Here is a 19,237-nt window from a genome sequence, read left to right on the forward strand (position 1 = left end):
TCTACTACCAAATAATTAACAAATAGAATAAATTTATTTTTTACTGTTAACCAGTGGCAAAATCAAAACAATACTACACACAATGCTAAAAATGTACTTCTATTTCAGTAACCCATTCAATGCTACCGAGAAATTATCTTAAAATAAATTAGGTTTTAAATTAGGACGCCGATAGGCGTCGTGTAGCCATACCGCGGCGGTGTATGCAAGTATTGTAAGCTCCGAGGGCGTCTTCAATATTGAGAATGGGTTAATAGCTCTTAGAAGACTAGTTACGGCAATACAATAAAAAAATCCATGTTTAGTAATTGTTAGACTTACTTGCAACTTTTATCTATGATATTTGAAATTCATAACTGCGTATTTAGTTGTTGCGTTTTGATTTTTATGTAAAGTATTACTAAAATAATTAATCATTTGATAATAAAATTAAAACATCAGACTCAGTAACACATTTTTGTCCTTTTTTAAAACAACAAATGTAGCCTCTTTTTAATCAGGTAAATAACATGTCGTGCCAGCGACTGCTTTCCACAATTTTTGAATTTAAAATGCTATGACTTAAATATCATATCAACACAACAGTCGAAACATGAGGCTTACTGATAGCCATTAATAAATTAAAAAAGAAGTACTGCAATTTGTAAGGTCTCATGAATTGAAAGAAAAAACAGTTGAGGTGTTTCCTAATAAATAATAAAATAATGTTTTATATATAGCTTTTATGGGATTATTCATAGCAATTAAAAATATATACAATATTAAAAAAACTAGTTTTTACTCATTAGTTTTTGCTTATTTTAGGCTATTCAATCATAAACATTTTTTCTTATAAACATACAAAGATGACAAGAAAATACACATTTATTATAAAAAATCACTGTATTTTGATTTGTTGGTCTAAAAATTGCTGTAGTAAAGAACTTTCGATGGGTATGACAAGGTTCTCACTGCCATCTAATGTTCTTTTTATTTTAACTAATTTATGATCTAAGAACTCTGTAAGTTGAGCTCTTAGAGCAAGATCCGAGCTTACCAGGAACTGCTCACGAGCTTTTGAATACAAATCCTTGAATGGCAGACCTGTAAACATTACAAAGTTGTTATATTCATACAAATAATAAAGACATTTATTATTACACTACTTATATTTTACGAGACAATAATAATTAAAATATGTCGTATTTTGATATCGGAGACGAGAACGTGAGATTAGCTGAAACAGCCTAACGATCCATCCCTCATTGTGCTACTAAGATGTAAAAACATCATCTGTATCACAGTGCACATTTCTCTCGTTCTGACTCACGCCTTCAACAAATTATGTAGACACATTCTTCTTACATAAAATTATACTCGTTTACACTATAGTAGAATAAACTCACTAGCTTTTCATAATATGTTTTTTTAGAAATTTCAATCGTGGGTACAGGGCCTGCCTCGCATGTCCTTCCAAGTATAAGTACGCTTTGATTGATATTTATTTATTTATCAATGTAATAATTCTAATCCTACTTATCAATTGTAACAAATATGAAATCTAAAACTAATTTATTAAGAATTCTTCATACTTTACAAATCTTTTAATTATATAGTTAAATGCTTGACAGCAGTGTTGGGCATTAATCAAGCAATTGTCAATTATTTTATTAATTGACTAAAAAAGTAATTGCAATTAAATTAATTACAATTAAATTAATCGCAATTACACTTTTAATTGCACCTTGCAATTAAATTAATTTGATTAACGTATGTCAATTGCAACTTACAATTAAAATAATTGCAATTAACTTTTTTAATTGTTTTATAAAACAATTAAAACTAACAATTAACTTTATATATCAAAATGAAATTAGTAAAGATTTAGGAAAATTAAGCTATAAGTATTAGACTTCAGACGAATAAAAATGTGGTCAAAGGCTCTTAAGTATAGCTTATTTTTTCTAAATCTCTCTTTCCACAGAAAAAAAAGTGTTTATTTTTATATTATATAATATAAAGTTGCATTGATCAATATTTCCGCAGCGTAGGTGTAAAACAAAAACATTTCAAGTCGTCGTCTTCGTTCAAGTCTTTTATTTGTTGCTAACATATTTATTTAACTACATGAAAAGATTCTTTCACTATTCTACTACCCGGAACCACACGGGTATATTGTATATTTATATATACCAGCTTTATATTATAGCAGTATTTTTAATTGTTATTTTTTAATTAAAATTAACAAAACAATTAAAAATTAATTAATTGTTAGTTGTGATTTTCCACAATTACAATTGATTAATTGTTAACTGTATTAGTAACAATTAACAATTAATTAATTGTTAATCTTTAATTGTTCTTGCAATTAAAATTTGCCCAACACTGCTTGACAGCTGTACAATTCTTTGTGTTATTATGTTTTGCTGTATTTAGGTTTTTCATTGATTGCAAAATTTTTAGAAATAAAATTAAATATACGTATTTCGCTAAGTTTTGCTAATGACTAAGAAATCCACAAGTCCCAAAGGCACAAAATCTCTGTACCATTAATAAAATAAATATTACAACTGTATAAGCTATATAGTTAAAATTTAAAAGTAGGTCTAGTTTTGGATTGTAGCAATGTCATGCCTAAGCAACGTCGTAAAGCCGTTGTTGGTCCTGCGCCTAGACTATCGCTTGGGTTGGATATGTTATCCCCCCCGATTGGGAAAGTTAAGGAATAAGGACAATTAATTAGTTATTTACAGAAATATTGCAAAGTAATACCTTGATAGTGGACTTGTTTCTGATTTTCAAGTTGGTATTGGATAATGATTTCGAATATCCCCTTGGCGTTGGAGGTCAGCGACTGGAACACGCTTTTCAGCGACGACAGCTGAAGCGCGCCGCTGCGCTGCGTCATCAGCGAATTCTCGTATGACGTCTCGTCCGCGTACGGCAGAAATGTCGTGACGTCCCACCATGTAAAATTAAACTTGCTGAGTTTCGAGTGGTCCCATACTGAAACAAAATAAAATGAATTGTAAAATATTTTATATATAGCTGGAGCTTTTGATCGCATTCATACTTTTTTCATTATACAGCCCGATTCCTCAGAAGTGTACTAGTCGAATCTAATATATAAAATACACGATATTTTTTGAAATGTTAATGTAATTTCCATATTCGGTTCATATGATAGTATTCTATAAAAGAGACCGTGAATTTTCATAAACGCTTAATACAAAACGTATCGACTTTTTGATTTATTTTCATATAAGATTTTAAATTGGTAATTTAAAATCTTATTATTTTAAATCTGGTTATTTTTATTACTACGGGTATTTAAAACGGGATTTTTACCATGTTTTTTATTTTTATTTGGTGGAGCTCGATATTGATCAACTTTATCTACGAATTTCAATTAAAATACGTAAAACATACTTTCATACTACATCACATTAATAACATTTTCATATATATTTCATATATGTATCTACCATATTATGATAGACAAGAGTTTTTATTATAAAAAAATATTGCGTTCGTTATAATTTATTAAAATTTGCAACTTTCGGTATCGCGCGATACGGGTTGAGGCAAATGGCATGAAACAGATGACAGTTTTGAAAATAACTACTCACGCCGCTTATTAGCTTTTCAAAATGCTGTTAATATATCGTATTAAATTTCACTATACGTATTTCCGGTTTATTAAATAGAACACATTTTTAACTTACGAAGTGGTGCGTTGATATGGTCGATTGTCGCTATCAAATGAATATTCTTCAACTGCGCCAAGCTTGCTAGAACAGACTGCGCCTTAGAATTCCTTAGCATACTACCGTCAATGTTGTGAACTATAAGGAATAAGTCAACGCCTAATTCGTCCAATTGAGATTCTATTAAGCTTACAACATCTCCAATATTAGACGGAACGTGCGTATTCTCTAACAAATCGATGACGACTGTTTCTAGAATGTTCTTTATTGTGAGACTGGGAAAGAAACCGTTCACTACTATACATGGTGTATCTTGAAGTTTCTCTGTTTGGAACCGCTGTAATACTGCGCGTTTTGATCCAATTCCATATAGAATCATATTGAAATTTTCGCTTAATACATAGAGCCATTTGTCAAAAAGCTGGTCGTATGTTTGCACAAGATCGCCGACTTTATCGCGATGTAGTTCAGACATGTGGGCTGCTACCTCCTTCATGTTCTCATTGATATTCATCATCTTAAGTCTCGCTAAGGTATGATCTGAAGTTGTAATCTAAAAACAAATAATTAAGATATCAATTGTTACATCTTCAATTGCCAAGAATAATAAAACATATTAAACTAAAAATAACATTATACATGTATTATACATTAAAAAAAATCATTTCAATTAGTATTACTCACTTTCTTACTAGAATTCATCATAAAATAATTGTCGGGAGTAACAAAATATTCAGTATCTTTCGGTTTTGATCTGTTATTCTTGTGTTTTGTAATTTGAACATTGACTTTTTTGTTGTTTCTCGCTTCTTCTTCAACCTCGGAATCTGTACCGGAAGACGAAGAACTACTCTGCATAAAAATAGTCATAGACATAAAATTGTACATAGAAAATAACATATTCTACAATGAGAATGAATACAGTAATTGCAAACTATATAGTTTGTTTTTTTTTTTTAATTTATAGGTTGGTGGAACGAGCATATGGGCCACCGGATGGTAAGTGTACACCATCACCCATAGACAATGTAACTGTAAGAAATATTAACTATTCCTTACATCATCAATGTGCCACCAACCTTGGGAACAAAGATGTTATGTCCCTTGTGCCTGTAGTTACACTGGCTCACTCACCCTTCAAACCAGAACACAGCAATAGTGAGTACTGTTATTTGGCGGTAGAATAACTGATGAGTAGGTGGTACCTACCCAAACGGGCTTGCACAAAGGCCCTACCACCAAGTGAATGTATAACAAAAGGGTAGTTTGAGGAGAAAATATGAAAATAATGTAATCATAGCCCACAAGACATTTATCTGCCCAATTTATGTATTATGTTTTCTCGGATATATATTCTTGAACTTTCAGTTACACTAGCTCACGTGAAAATTTATTTCTGTGCACCTTTAAAACAACAGTAGAGTATTTAAATATGTAGCACTACCTCATCTCCACTTTTGTCTGGTATAAAATCACTGCTACTGCCAGAGAAATCACTGTCCGAGCTATTACTGTGCACTGCTTGACTAATTTCTGAAAAATACATTATATCAATTAACAAATAAAACTAGGGTAAAAATATTTAAAAGTATTATAGAGGTTATAAGTTAAAGATTCTAATATTGAAATGGTTTACTAAAAACGTAAATCTGAACAAAAGTCTTACATTAGTCTGAATGAGAAAACTAATTTTAAAAGATGTCTAATAATAAAAAAAGAAATAACACAATAAAACTGTTTAATACTTACTTTTCTTCATAATGTTGACCACATGCCTTGGAGTTGCCTCATTAACTTTATGCAATAATTTTTTCTTTGGAGTTTTCATTGGTGAGTTTAAAGAACTAACAGCTGCCTTTGCTTTATTATAAAGATCATTTTTAGTGTGACGGGATTTAAACTTAAAGATATCTTGTCCATCAACATCATCATTACCAAAAAGTGCTAGAAACATTAAATGGAAATGTTTAAAATATTGAATACAAATAACTCAATATTATGTTTACTTTATAGCAATGTCAGCATTTGCTGAATAATTAAGATATTCTATTACATAAAGGTCTTAAATGTATGAGTAAGTATAGTTAATAATATATAGTTGGAGAAGTTCAAATACATAAAATTTTATCTATACAAATATATTACAATGAAATATTATATTTGTTCCCCACTTGCAAAAACATGATGTGTTTTAAACACCATGCAAGTTCCTGTACTTTTAAATATATTTTTTTAAAAGAGACCTAGTAGTCCCCTAGGGATTTATCTGCCAAATTTATATTATATTATGAGAATAACTACGGTTTTCAGTAAACTTTTCAATATAAAATAAATATATTGAAAAACTTAACTAGAAGTAGTAAAATGGATTACAGTTTAATTAAATTGGTTTTGATTAGAATTTCTTTATAAAATTGTAAATAATTTTCATCATGTTCAACTTTATTGTTTTCTATTCTACTGGGCAGAAGTAACTGTGTCACTCCAAAGGAGCTTCATTTAAAATCGTCTATTACTTGTAAAATAAATATCACCTTTCGGTTTTGGAGTTCTCTCTTGAAGTTCTTCGTCAGAGCTTTCGACATATGCATGATTTTTTCTTTTAACTGGGGTCATGTCTAAGAATTCATCATACTTCTTAGGTTTCGTTCTATTTCTTGTTAATCTTTTTGGCGTGTACTCAGGACTAACAAGAATTTCATCTGTAAAGAATATTATTTTGTTTTTAGATGGTTACGATGTTCCTAATAATTAAATGTTGATATTAAATATTATTTCGTTAATTGTGAAAACCGTTATTAATCTTATACTATTATAATATACTTTTAGTATATTTAGAAAGTTTATCTTTACTAAATTATTGTTCAATAGAATAAATATACTATACAATTATATATAAAATATTTTTAACGTACCGTTATCTTCAAGATTTTCCATGGTTTATTTTTATTTATTCTTCTTGGATAACTATTTGCCGGCTTAATTTGTTAATTTCTTAGAAAATAATTATTTTGTTTCTTTTTGTATAACCGCCAAAACTCATGAACATGACAGGACAATGAAAGTGACCACAGATTACTAAAATGCTGGTTGCATTACTCTGTCACTGTCATTACATCAAAACATGTCACTATACTATATAGATTGCACGCCCTTTCTTAATAATGAAACACCATAAAATAAAATCAAACTGTATGATTTAAACAATAGATATAGAACATTTTTAAAATATCGAATAGTCTTGAAAATTATTTAAAATGTTAATAATTATAATATCACATCGTCTGAACCTTTCGTTCGTTCGTGTTATTCGAATCGCTGAAACAATTTACCACATGGAACTCTTGGAAATACTGACTTATTTACTGTTCAAAATCAAAATCAAAATAAAAATCTTTATTCAAGTGGGCTTTTACAAGCACTTATGAATCGTCAATTACAAATTAAGTGAAGCTACTAAAACTGGATCTCCTATTTACGTCGTCATGTCATGCCATTCGAATGACCGTAATAATGTTTCTTAAATATTGTTGCCCACAACCTCGTCAGCGTCAATTTCTATATATTAACGTGCTGGCCAATATTAGAAGCGTCTATATTGCTGTATTAACCACGTCCTCTCTAAAATGTATGTACTCTTCTCTATACTTTTTTATTCTCTCTTCTACTGAAGATGTTAATTGAACTTAAGTGATGTCAAGGACAATTTTGTTTACAACTAAATATTCTTAATCAACAACACATTTATTTGGATAAAGATTAATATTTTGTTGATAAAACTCTTTGGCAATAATGCATTAATTTCAACCAAATTTGATTATCATAAAAAAGGTTTTAGTTTAAGTTCATCTTACAAAATCAAAATCAAAATCAAAATCAAAATAAACTTTATTCAAGTAGGCTTTTATAAGCACTTTTGAATCGTCATTTTACAATTAAGTGAAGCTACCACCGGTTCGGAAAGTAGATTCTACCGAGAAGAACCGGCAAGAAACTCAGTAGTTACTCTTTTTTAACATTTAAAAAATACAACGTCATGTTAATTAAATACAATTATTTCAATTAATGTATCCTGCTTGGAAGTCAACAGGTATTAACTCCACGCTTTTTTATCATCTACAAAATCTTGTATCGAATAGTATGCTTTTTCTACCAATGTATTTTTAACAAACGATTTGAATTTACAAAGTTAAAAATTTCTGCGGAATTTTATTATAGAAACGGATACCTTGCCCCAAGAAGGATCCATTGACTTTGCGGAGTCGGAAACTTGGCGTTATAAGTTTATCCTTACTTCTAGTGCATATACAATGATTATCACTGATTTTATCAAAGTGATCAATGTTACTGTGAATATACATGATATTGTTGTAAATATATTGCGACGCAACAGTAAGTATTCCTACTCTGTTAAAAACATCCCGAAGAGAGTCTCTAGCTCCAAGATTATAAATAAACCGAATTGCTCTCTTTTGTAAAATAAAGACAGATTCAATATCTGCAGCGTTACCCCAAAGTAATATGCCATATGACATAATACTGTGAAAATAACCAAAATAAACTAAACGAGCGGTATCAATATCAGTTAGTTGTCTAACTTTTCTAACCGCGTATGTTGCGGAGCTGAGTCTTCCTGTTAGGGATGATAAATGAGAGGTCCACTGAAGTCTGGAATCTAATTCTATTCCTAAAAACACCGTAGTATCAGCTACTTCAAGACGGTCACCATTTAAAGATATATTATAATTTTGCTTGCTAACATTAGGTAGGGTAAAAACTACACATTTTGTTTTTTGAGCATTCAAAACTAAATTATTTACTGTAAACCAATTGTGTATCTGTGATAATGCACCGTTCACATCGTCATAGTCATTTTTTTTCCTGTCAACCTTAAAAATCAGCGAAGTATCGTCAGCAAACAACACTATATCACAAATACCCTTAACATAGAAAGGAAGATCATTTATATATACTAGGAATAGAAAGGGACCCAAAATTGAACCTTGTGGAACTCCCATTTTTAACGTAGATCCAGAAGACTTTATTCCATTAATGAAAACTTGCTGGATTCTTTGACTTAAATATGAAGCGATGAGATCAAGAGCTTTACCTTTAACACCGTAATATTTGAGCTTATAAAGAAGCGTTTCGTGTTCTACACAATCGAATGCTTTAGATAAATCACAGAATACTCCAATAGCGTTCTGTGATTTCTCCCAAGCATCGTAAATATGTTTGAGAAGCGCAATTCCCGCATCAGTTGTCGAGCGACCTCTTCTAAAACCGAATTGCTCACCATGAAAAATAGCATTTGTACCGAAATGGACGAGAAGTTGATTTAAAATAATTTTTTCGAAAATTTTACTTAAAGATGGGAGTATTGAAATAGGCCTGTAATTACCGGGATCGCTTCTGTTTCCAGTTTTAAAAAGTGGTAAAACTTTACTACATTTTAACAAGTTAGGAAATGAACCCGTGTCCAAACTCTTGTTAAAAATTACTGCTATATACGGAGCAATATCGTATATGATGTTATTAAAAAATTTTACCGAAATGCCCCATATGTCGTTAGTTTTTTTAATATTTATAGTTTTAAATACTTTTATGACATCTATTGCAGAAACCGTTTCAAATGAAAAATCAATAACGCATTTAGAAACACTATTATTTAATAACCTAGCTGCATTTGATGTAGATGATTTTAAATGAAATGTTATTTTATGGGGTACTTTATCAAAAAATGATTCAAATAAATTAGCAACCTCTAATTCAGAACTCGTGTATTTACTACCTGTGTTCAATTCTATTGGTATCATTTCCTTTTTGTGTTTTCCACTAACACTACTAATAACATCCCATGTGGCTTTAATTCTATTATCAGAATTCAGGATTTTTTTCTTTAAATATAAGGACTTAGCAGAAATGCATACTGTTTTAAAAATTTTTGAATATTTAATGACGTATTCTAAAAAGGCTACGCTTCGATTCCACCGCCTCATATCATATAAGTCGTATAATTTATTTCTACTTTTATAAATACCAACAGTAGCCCAGTCACTAAACTTTAATTTTGTGTTACTATAACATGATTTCATTTTAAATATATTGTTAAATTCTTTTAGTATTACTTCAAAAAATGAATTATAAAGCTCATTTGGATCCTGTGTCGTAAGATCTAGATTAGACAATTTATACGCCACAATATCTTTAAAACAATGTAATTTGTTAGCCGTTATTGGCCTGTATGTTATTTTTTTTAAATGATTTATTTCTTTGTGTTTTAATGAAAACTTCTGACCACAATGGTCAGAAGTTAAATTATTTATAATTGATACTTCATATATTTCACAGTCACAGAACACATTATCAATACACGTAGAAGTGCCGTCGGTTATTCGCGTCGGTTCATTAACTCTATGAGTTAAATTAAATGACATAAACAAGGCAACCAACCGAACACTTAACGTAGTTTCTTTAAGTAAGTCGACGTTAAAGTCCCCACATACAATTATATATTTATTAGTTTTACATAGCTTTTTAAGAATGTCCTCCATAGTGGTTTCAAACAAATAATAATCTCCCGATGGGGGCCGGTACACGCAGACTATAATGTACTGTGGAAATTCCACGCAGGATAGTTCGATAGTACGTTCGATAGAGAGGGCCACAATATCTTTTCGAGATTTACAAACGATATCATTCCGTACTAATATTAATGAGCCACCACGAATAGCACTCCCTCTTACGAACGAACTTGACAGTTTAAAGTTTGAAATATTAAATATGTCAAATTTTTTAACCCAATGTTCTGTGAAACAAAATACATGTATTTTATAATACTCCGAAAATAATTCTATTTCATGATCTTTGCCACCTATGCCCTGTATATTTTGATGTATAATATTTAAGTAAGAGGGCGCAGATGTTGTCGTTTTATTTAGTTTAAACTATTAATTTGAGTATTTTTAATTTTGTCGGTGTTAATATAAATTAAATTATTATTTTTATTATACATATGATCCTTGGTAACATTACTTGTAAAATAATTTTTGATATTGTAGGCAATTAGGTTACCAATTTGTCTTTTCGATTTCATTGGTAGGTACATAGTATCCTCTGTCCACTTAAATCTATGAATAAATTTATTAATGTCAAATAACATAAAATCATTACTGCAATGTCGAGTCAAATTATATAGACATAGGTTTAAGTCATAAATATGTAAATTCTGTGCATCTGTCAAGGTATGTGAATATGGAAATAAACTAATTATAAATTTGCATTTCTTTTGATTTTGGATTTCAATTAATAATTTAATATCCTTAATTAAACTCTTTTTGTTTAGAGACAAACTGTCACCATGCATTAATACTACTACATTATTAGAACCCAGATGCATAGAATTTATTTTATTTATTTGGTATTGATAGGTTGCCCCGGGTGAGCATGTGTTAAATACATTTTTTATTTCACTTTTAATTATTGAGCCAAAGCCCTGTCCTAACTTATCCGATACTACAATAACATCTTTATTTAATTCTAACCCCAGTTTATTATGGTTATGGATCCCTGGTGCACATTGACTCAATTTGATAGGTGATACTTTGGTATTATTACTATTAGGAGGAACCAACTCATTTTCCTGAGTATGCATACAGTTACATTTATTCGATAAGGATTCAAATTTTTCTAAGTTAGAGGTGCATAGCTCAAGAAGATTGTTGGCTGTGTGTATGTGTTCCTCTATCTGTTTTTGAGCCAATTCATATTTTTTATTAACAAAATCTAAAGATCTTTGTAGGCTAGAAATTTCTAATTGCAGTTGTTCAATGTCATTTTCATATATTATTTTATTATTCTGCAATTTATTATTTGATGATTTTACTTTATTAATTAAATGTGACCGGTCTTTTCTCATTTTGCATATGTATTGATAGTTATTAATCAACAAATAAACAATCGGATATTTAGGATATTTTTTTAAACCATAAATATTTGATGCATCTTTTTTGGGTAACTTAAACCGTTTGCGCTACGCAAGCAAGTAATTTTATGTTAAGCTCAATTAGCCTTCCTCATAATCGATACAAAAATATTTTTTCAATTCGATCTAGCAGTTCCTGAGTGAGTTCCAACAGTGTGTTCAAACAAAAATAACGAACTCTTCCGCTTTAAAATATTAGTATAGATATTATGAACAAATATAATAACACATTAAGTATAGGTTCTCAAAATATTAAATTTAATGATATATTACACTATTTAAATGTTACAGTAAACATGAACACTTTAAAGATGTATGCTAATTAAAAATTAAAATGAAAAAGACGGTGGTATTACATTATTTCATTTATTTGCTCAACTTATTGACAATTTCGAAAATCACAGTTAATATTTCTGACAATTGTTTTGTAACTATCATATTACGCGACAACAGCTGCCAGTATGTAAATGGGAAGTGGGTATAAAATGGTATTATAAATATTATTAATTTTATTGGCCACAGTATATTTCTATTTATTTATATATTGTAGTTTCATGGAAATTGGTACATTTTCTTAAGAAAATTATAGAATAGGATATTTTATTCGAATACTTTTTAACTAAAAGAAACAAATGTGAATTGATTTCAAATAACAATAAAAAATAATTTTAATGGAACGAGCATAAATGAAGAGTGATTGACTGACTTGAAAGACACAAAATACATAAAAAGACACAAAACCAATGACTATATTTACTTAAAATAATTTTAAATAAAGCCAACTTGTCAATCTAAATTTAAAACATTTCTAACTTTAAATATACAGAAATTTTAATGAGAAAAATCACAATATGCCATTGGAATATCACCTATGTGTACTAAACAAAATCATGAATGGTGTCTCACAATGATACCACTTAAAATTTAGTACTTAGAAATATTTTAATGGTGGGATCATAGCTCATCTATATACAACACCAACAAATTCAATAGACTTATTACAATCACTCGAGTCACCTACAACATCTAAATTAATGTCACAGAGCTTTGTACAGTAAGCAACACACAGAGGCCAAGACGTTGACTTTGGACTCAACGTTGATAATGTTTGTACAAAACTATGTTACAGAAGTTTATAAACATTTATTGCATTCGATTACCATACTACTTCGAGTAGATCAAAAGTGCTACTTTAAACGTCTACCGAGAAATTTCTGAAAGCATTTTTTGATTCAGTGAATCATTGAATACCAATTATTTTACTAGGCGTATATACTTTCCGATCTGTTCAATTTTAATCTTCCAACATCTCAACAGAAAAATATGACACGGCCGACATCTTTTTTTTTTTTAAATATGAGGTCTATATTGAATACATTGCAATAATTTACATTAATTAAACATAACCATAAAAGAATGTTCACAGAAACGACATATATAAAATATACCTTCGAGTCTACATCGAAAACTACGTAAACGCGCAAAAAGCGTCCAGCATATTATCATAACATACACATTAAAAGTAATTATTTAAAAGCGGTACAGTAAAAGACCGCGAGAGACAAAAACGTTAGGATCGAATATCGTCTTGAGATCAATAATAGTAAACAAAGTGACGAATCCGTAGATTCACAACTAAACATACGAACACATCCACCGGCCACTCTCCTTCCCAATCTGGTGTAAATATATTCTATATTCATTTAGCTCCACACACGAGGCCCAACGCTAGTATAAAAGTTGGCTGATTGAAAACTTTAAATACAAATACTTTAAGCGCTAATATGTTTTGGCGGCACATATGTCACCCGACCACATCCAAGATAATATATACTAGTGGTCATTCTGGTCTGACGATTATTTAACAATCCTCTTACACGACGGTACAATTTATGGGAAGCCATTTTCTAGAGCAATTGCTAATAAGACATTGTATTTATACTTTCACTTCCATGTATCAAAAAGAATGGCAATAGTTATCCTTTGGCATAGTAACTTCGTGGAAGGATATTACCCAAAATGGGGTTGTAATTTAGTCACTTAGTTCATTACAAAAATTCGCTTATAGTATTGCTCTCGTCGCTAATTTATATTAAATTTACACAAACGCCGCTCACGCTCGCATCCGTAACCGCCCGGCCCGGAACCGATGCGAGGATACGTATTCTTCACTCAGGGCGTACATCTGCGTGTGCCAATACATACGAAAACTGTTACGGTGTGGGAAAAATGATTTATCGATCACCGTATCTTCCACGGCATCGTATATCACACGGGATACATTTATCATAACGCCACGACTCTGTACAAAATGTAAACAAACCCAAAGTATAAAAACGGTTGGAACGAAACATATCGTTCTCGCACCCGCGGAGTGACTATCATCCGGCTTAGAACGAAACAATGGAAGCCTTCGGTCGCCTTCGATGGCCTTCGATCGCCTTCGATCGCCTTCGATGGCCTTCGATGGACTTCGATGGCCTTCGATGGCCTTCGATCGCCTTCGATCGCCTTCGATGGCCTTCGATCGCCTTCGATCGCCTTCGATCGCCTTCGATCGCCTTCGATCGCTTTCGATGGCCTTCGATCGCCTTCGATCGCCTTCGATGCCTTCGGGTTCGGACGGGGCTAGCGTCGCGGAGGTCCGTCGTGGGCGGTGCGGTCTTTGTGACTATCATCCGGCTTAGAACGAAACAATGGAAGCCTTCGGTCGCCTTCGATGGCCTTCGATCGCCTTCGGGTACGGACGGGGCTAGCGTCGCGGAGGTCCGTCGTGGTCGGTGCGGTCTTTGGTATGAGTGTGCGGGGGCGGGGGCGGGCGCGGCTAGGCCTGCTTGACGCGCTTGCGCGGCGGCCCGATGGGCGGTATCTGCTGCTGCTGCGTGGCCAGCGCGCGGAACGCCTCGGCGATGAGGTGCGGGTGCGACGATATCATGTTCTTCCAGCCCGCCGTGTCCATCACGTCAGTCGCGTGACTCCTGCGGGACATACGATATAATAATTATTTTTAATGTATCGTATTATTTTTAATATACATTATACGGTCATAGTGTTGTCTTAAATTTACGCGATTCAAATCCGGTATAACTAGTTTTATTTAAATTATACGGTCAGTTTCAAATGAGAGTCGAGATGACCCAGTGGTTAGAACGCGTGCATCTTAACCTATGATTGCGGGTTCAAACCCAGGCAAGCACCGCTGATTCATGTGCTTAATTTGTCTTTATAATTCATCTCGTGCTCAGCGGTGAAGGAAAACGTCGTGAGGAAACCTGCATGTGACAAATTTCATAGAAATTCTGCCACATGTGTATTCCACCAACCCGCATTGGAACAGCGTGCTGGAATATGTTCCAAACCTTCTCCTCAAAGGGAGAGGAGGCCTTTAGCCCAGCAGTGGGAATTTACAGGCTGTTGTTGTTACGGTCAATTTGAAATGGTTGTTTCATCTCCACAGCATATTGACATACGACAGGTTGAGTCGCTAAAGTGATCGATTAATAAACATTCAATTTGTCAGCTGTTTAGATAAAATGGCTGTATTCTAATTTACAAGCTACACGACCTTTATTTTTGATTTGCAATTCTATTAATGTATCTGCCAAAGAATACGCGTAATGGGGCAGCATCTTGGAATAAGCTACAAACCTTCCCCTTTACGGGAGAGGAATCCCATTATCCGCTAGTGAGATATACACATGCTTTTATTATTATTGTGAAAATGTGATGAACTGACGTGTTAATGAAGTCGATGGTCTGCGCTTTGAGTTGGTCAGCGGAGTGCAAGTCAGCGAGTATGAGGGTATCGGCCGCCGTCTCCACAGACAGGCTGAGGCAGAGCGCCTCTTCGCACATCACTTTCAATCTGTCTAACGCGTACTGAAACAAACAATGTTCACCGTGAATAATTGTTTTAAGTAAGTAAGTAAAATCAAATGAAATACGTAAACCTAAAGTTTGTTTATCTTTTTTCTTACATCCATTGGAATAATCTATATTAAAACTATTTGTAATAATTTTTAATCATCTAGTAATTCTTGTTATTTCATTTCAATCATTTTTTTTTTTCAAGAGCTGAGATGGCACAGTGGTTAGAACGCTTGCATCTTAACCGATGATTGCGGGTTCAAACCCAGGCAAGCACCACTATATATATGTGCTTAATTTGTGTTTATAATTCATCTCGTGCTCGGCGGTGAAGGAAAACATCGTGAGGAAACCTGCATGTGTCTAATTTCATCGAAATTCTGGCACATGTGCATTCCACCAACCCGCATTGGAACAGCGTGGTGGAATATGTTCCAAACCCTATCCTTAATGGAAGAGGAGGCCATTAGCCCAGCAGTGGGAAATTTACAGGCTGTTACTTTACTTTACTTTATATTTTTTTACTTTCTCATTCGATCAATAACTATTAGTGGTGAAAAATATATTACACCGGCTATCTTAGTTGAAAATTTCAAGTTAAGCCTACTCGGACCTCTCGGGTCACGGGACGTAATTAACGGAGTGCACATTACACATTTACGGGCATTTGAATATTAATATTCAACATAAATCAGTAAATTAAAACAGCATTTAAATTCCTCATAAATTCAAAATGACTAGGTCAAAAATGTAATGTTCAAATTCATATTACATCTATAATTAATCGAATTAGTTTACTGTTGATAATAAGTATTTCATAACATATAATAAATTGGTCAGAAATTTATGATAATTTAATATCATTTCAAAGTCAAGGTTCCATTATGTTACGTAATACATACCTATTTAACAAACATACTATTATTTTTAAATATTACTAAATACTAAGAAGTAACTGACACGACGAATTTTGTTCTCTGTACTTAAATTATACCTTTATTATGATGAATAACAAATATTACAATATTTTAATTCGTTTAAATTTCATCTAAGATAATATTAATAAGTTCTAGTATTCGTTCTTGGATTTTTAATTTCAATCATTATACCTCTAAACAATTTAAAAAATAAATAAAACACGTGACACGAGTCCAGCGCTATTTCATATAAATACACTCGGTTACTAAGTTAAAATTTTAATCTAAGTCATTGGCACCTCAGAATTATTACGATTTTTTATAAATTCATTATTAATTTAAAAAGTTACCTATCCAATCAATGATATTCTAAGAAACAGATATGTTATATCCATACTAAACAACAGAAAAAAGTGTGCCGCGCCGGGGACCGTTTATTTTAGTTTATTTTTACATTTGGTTAAAAGTAAAAAGGATAGCCTGATAAAAACAATAAGTAAAAGGGATAACTAGATGTTTTAATTACGCAAAACGTATTACTACGTAATTGTGATGTATTATAACGTATTACTACGTAAAACAACTAGAGGCACACGTCCCAATTAGGACGTTTTCTAGTCTTCACTTTTTTCGCGTTAATAACATATCTGTTTACTACAACATCATTGTATCCAATAGAAAAAAATACATTCAAAATTAAATACCTTGTCCGCTGCCGCTAATAAATCGTCCGCCATTTTGTCAAGATTTGGCGCGCGATCTGTGTATATGAATCTTAACATCTCCCGTAGAACTTCGTGATCAACGTCCGTGATGTCTACTCGATTTCTTTTTCTTTCTTCCATTTCGTGTTCAAACATCGCCGCAAATACAGGACTCCGCGCTGAAAGAGATTTTTTACATACGATTAAAACCATGTTGAGAATTAGATACTAAATTTAATAATAATTACAAAATATCCAACATTATAAAAGATAAGTTTTATCAAACGTGTAATAACTAGAATATTATTGAAAAAAACAATGTGCTTTATTTGGGGATTACAAACAATCATGTTAAAAGAGAGTCCTGCTTATAGTGTTTGCATCTAACGCTATAGTTTGATTTCCTAATTTATTGTTTATTATGTTATAAGGTTTTGTTGAATTCTGTTGTTTTTTTAATTGTATAGTCATTATTTATACTTATATTCAGGTGGAACATATTAGACATAATAAAATTTATTTTTAATTTCATTTTTTATGATATTATTTACGTATAAGTGCTTTCAATAATTATTATAATATAGAATATGGAAATTATATAATTACCTGCTAATATTGCTTTGTGTGCTTGAAACTCCCTTCCTCCTACCGCTAACGTGACATCAGAGAACCTTTCGTTGTCAAATAACGCGCCCAAGTCGTCCGACAACCGGCACTCTGGTACTTTGAACTGGACCACGTTACTCTGTCCGCTGATATTTATGCTGTCTGCGACAACTGACACCTCACAGAATATCGTCAGCTTGTCTTCTGGTAGAAGGCCGTTCGCTTCGTCCAATAGGAAATCTCTATAATTGAAAATAATAAAATATTATAGTCGATATACATATACTATTTATCATTCACATAACTTTTTAAGAAGGTATATTATCAGTCAAATAAGCTTCTTGATGATAAGTGGTCACTAATATAAAAAATAATAGTATTGGAAAATTGTATGAACCATTTGTTATATCTCGTTATATCTATTGTAAAGCTCTCAAAGAAATTAAACACAATATCATTGGATATTATATCCTAGACATAGCAATAAAGGTGTTAATAAATATGGTGAATACGAAAATTCGAATTAAATATTAATAAAATTTTTGTTGCAAAATTTAAAAGATAATTTGAACATGTCATGTTTCATTTAATCGTGTTAAAAGCGAATCCTACGTAACTAATTTGCCAATTTATTGTGTGTTTTGAGGTTTAAGATAATAGTTTTTGTTTTTTGAAATATAATAGCCCTTATTTATACTCAATTGAAGGTCGAAATTTAAGACAAAATATATGTAATTGGAATATGTCAGTAATAAATAATTAATGATTAATTCAAATTTAGAATTTTATATAACTAAATAAAAAATAAGCAAGACATTGTTTCAATAGAAAAGTTTTTTAATGTTGAAACATTTCTCAGAGAAAATTGATCTTTAACCTTTTCGAACCCTTATTCACGTTTAAAATTGTGCAAGCCGCGTTGGACTGTAAGTAATCTGTTTTTGAACGACGTCATCGCTTGTCAAAAAAAAATAACAAAATTTCCCAACTTGATAAAGAATTTGTATAAATAAATGTATGTTCGCAGAAGAGCTAATGTTATCAATATTCCTATAACGTTTCAACTTGCGGAAGTCTCACAATACGAGCATTGATCGAAACAATTTAAAATATTTAATTTAGTAGACTTTTAATCATATATAAAATATTTACTAAATATCATTTTGTTTGAACGTAGATAGTTATCGATCATGTTACTAATAAAATAGACTTTAGACCTTTTAAAAGTGATTGTTATTTTTATGTTAAATGTATTATATTTGTAAGATTTTTTGCAATGTCCTTTATGCCTTTGACTTATATAATACAACATATTTATCATTTAGGTATTCTTTTTAGTATATACTGCTTGATATTGTAAGTTATCTATATTCTGCCCTGATATTTATCTTTTATCATTCTTCCGTATGCGTTATCTCCGTTAGTTCGTTCGACACAACGGTTCGTTTGTAATTTGAATTCCGTTTATTAGAA

The 19,237-nt window shown here is 31.6% G+C and overlaps 2 protein-coding genes across 5 annotated transcripts in view; both read right to left on the reverse strand.

Moving 5' to 3' along the window:
* Positions 1-42: 42 nt before the first annotated feature.
* LOC124532566 (origin recognition complex subunit 2) lies at positions 43-6,757 on the reverse strand. The gene is made up of 8 exons (XM_047107522.1): positions 6,602-6,757; positions 6,221-6,388; positions 5,436-5,630; positions 5,131-5,219; positions 4,371-4,538; positions 3,705-4,239; positions 2,752-2,985; positions 43-1,083 (listed from the first exon to the last, which is right to left on the reverse strand). The coding sequence occupies exons 1-8, from the start codon at positions 6,621-6,623 to the stop codon at positions 878-880; spliced, it is 1,617 nt and encodes a 538-aa protein (XP_046963478.1). The 5' UTR covers positions 6,624-6,757; the 3' UTR covers positions 43-877.
* Positions 6,758-12,020: 5,263 nt separating this feature from the next.
* LOC124532219 (protein roadkill) overlaps positions 12,021-19,237 on the reverse strand; it is a 42,724-nt gene continuing 35,507 nt past the window's right edge. For all 4 annotated transcript variants that reach the window (XM_047106979.1, XM_047106978.1, XM_047106977.1 and 1 more), the window contains 4 exons: positions 17,765-18,006; positions 17,159-17,337; positions 15,407-15,549; positions 12,021-14,648 (listed from right to left, as the gene is read on the reverse strand). In XM_047106979.1, the coding sequence (XP_046962935.1) occupies positions 14,495-14,648; positions 15,407-15,549; positions 17,159-17,337; positions 17,765-18,006 (718 nt within the window). In that variant the 3' untranslated portion in view covers positions 12,021-14,494. The remainder of the gene's footprint in view (positions 14,649-15,406; positions 15,550-17,158; positions 17,338-17,764; positions 18,007-19,237) is intronic.

This window comes from Vanessa cardui, chromosome 9, assembly GCF_905220365.1.
Source record: "Vanessa cardui chromosome 9, ilVanCard2.1, whole genome shotgun sequence".
NCBI lineage: Eukaryota > Metazoa > Arthropoda > Insecta > Lepidoptera > Nymphalidae > Vanessa > Vanessa cardui.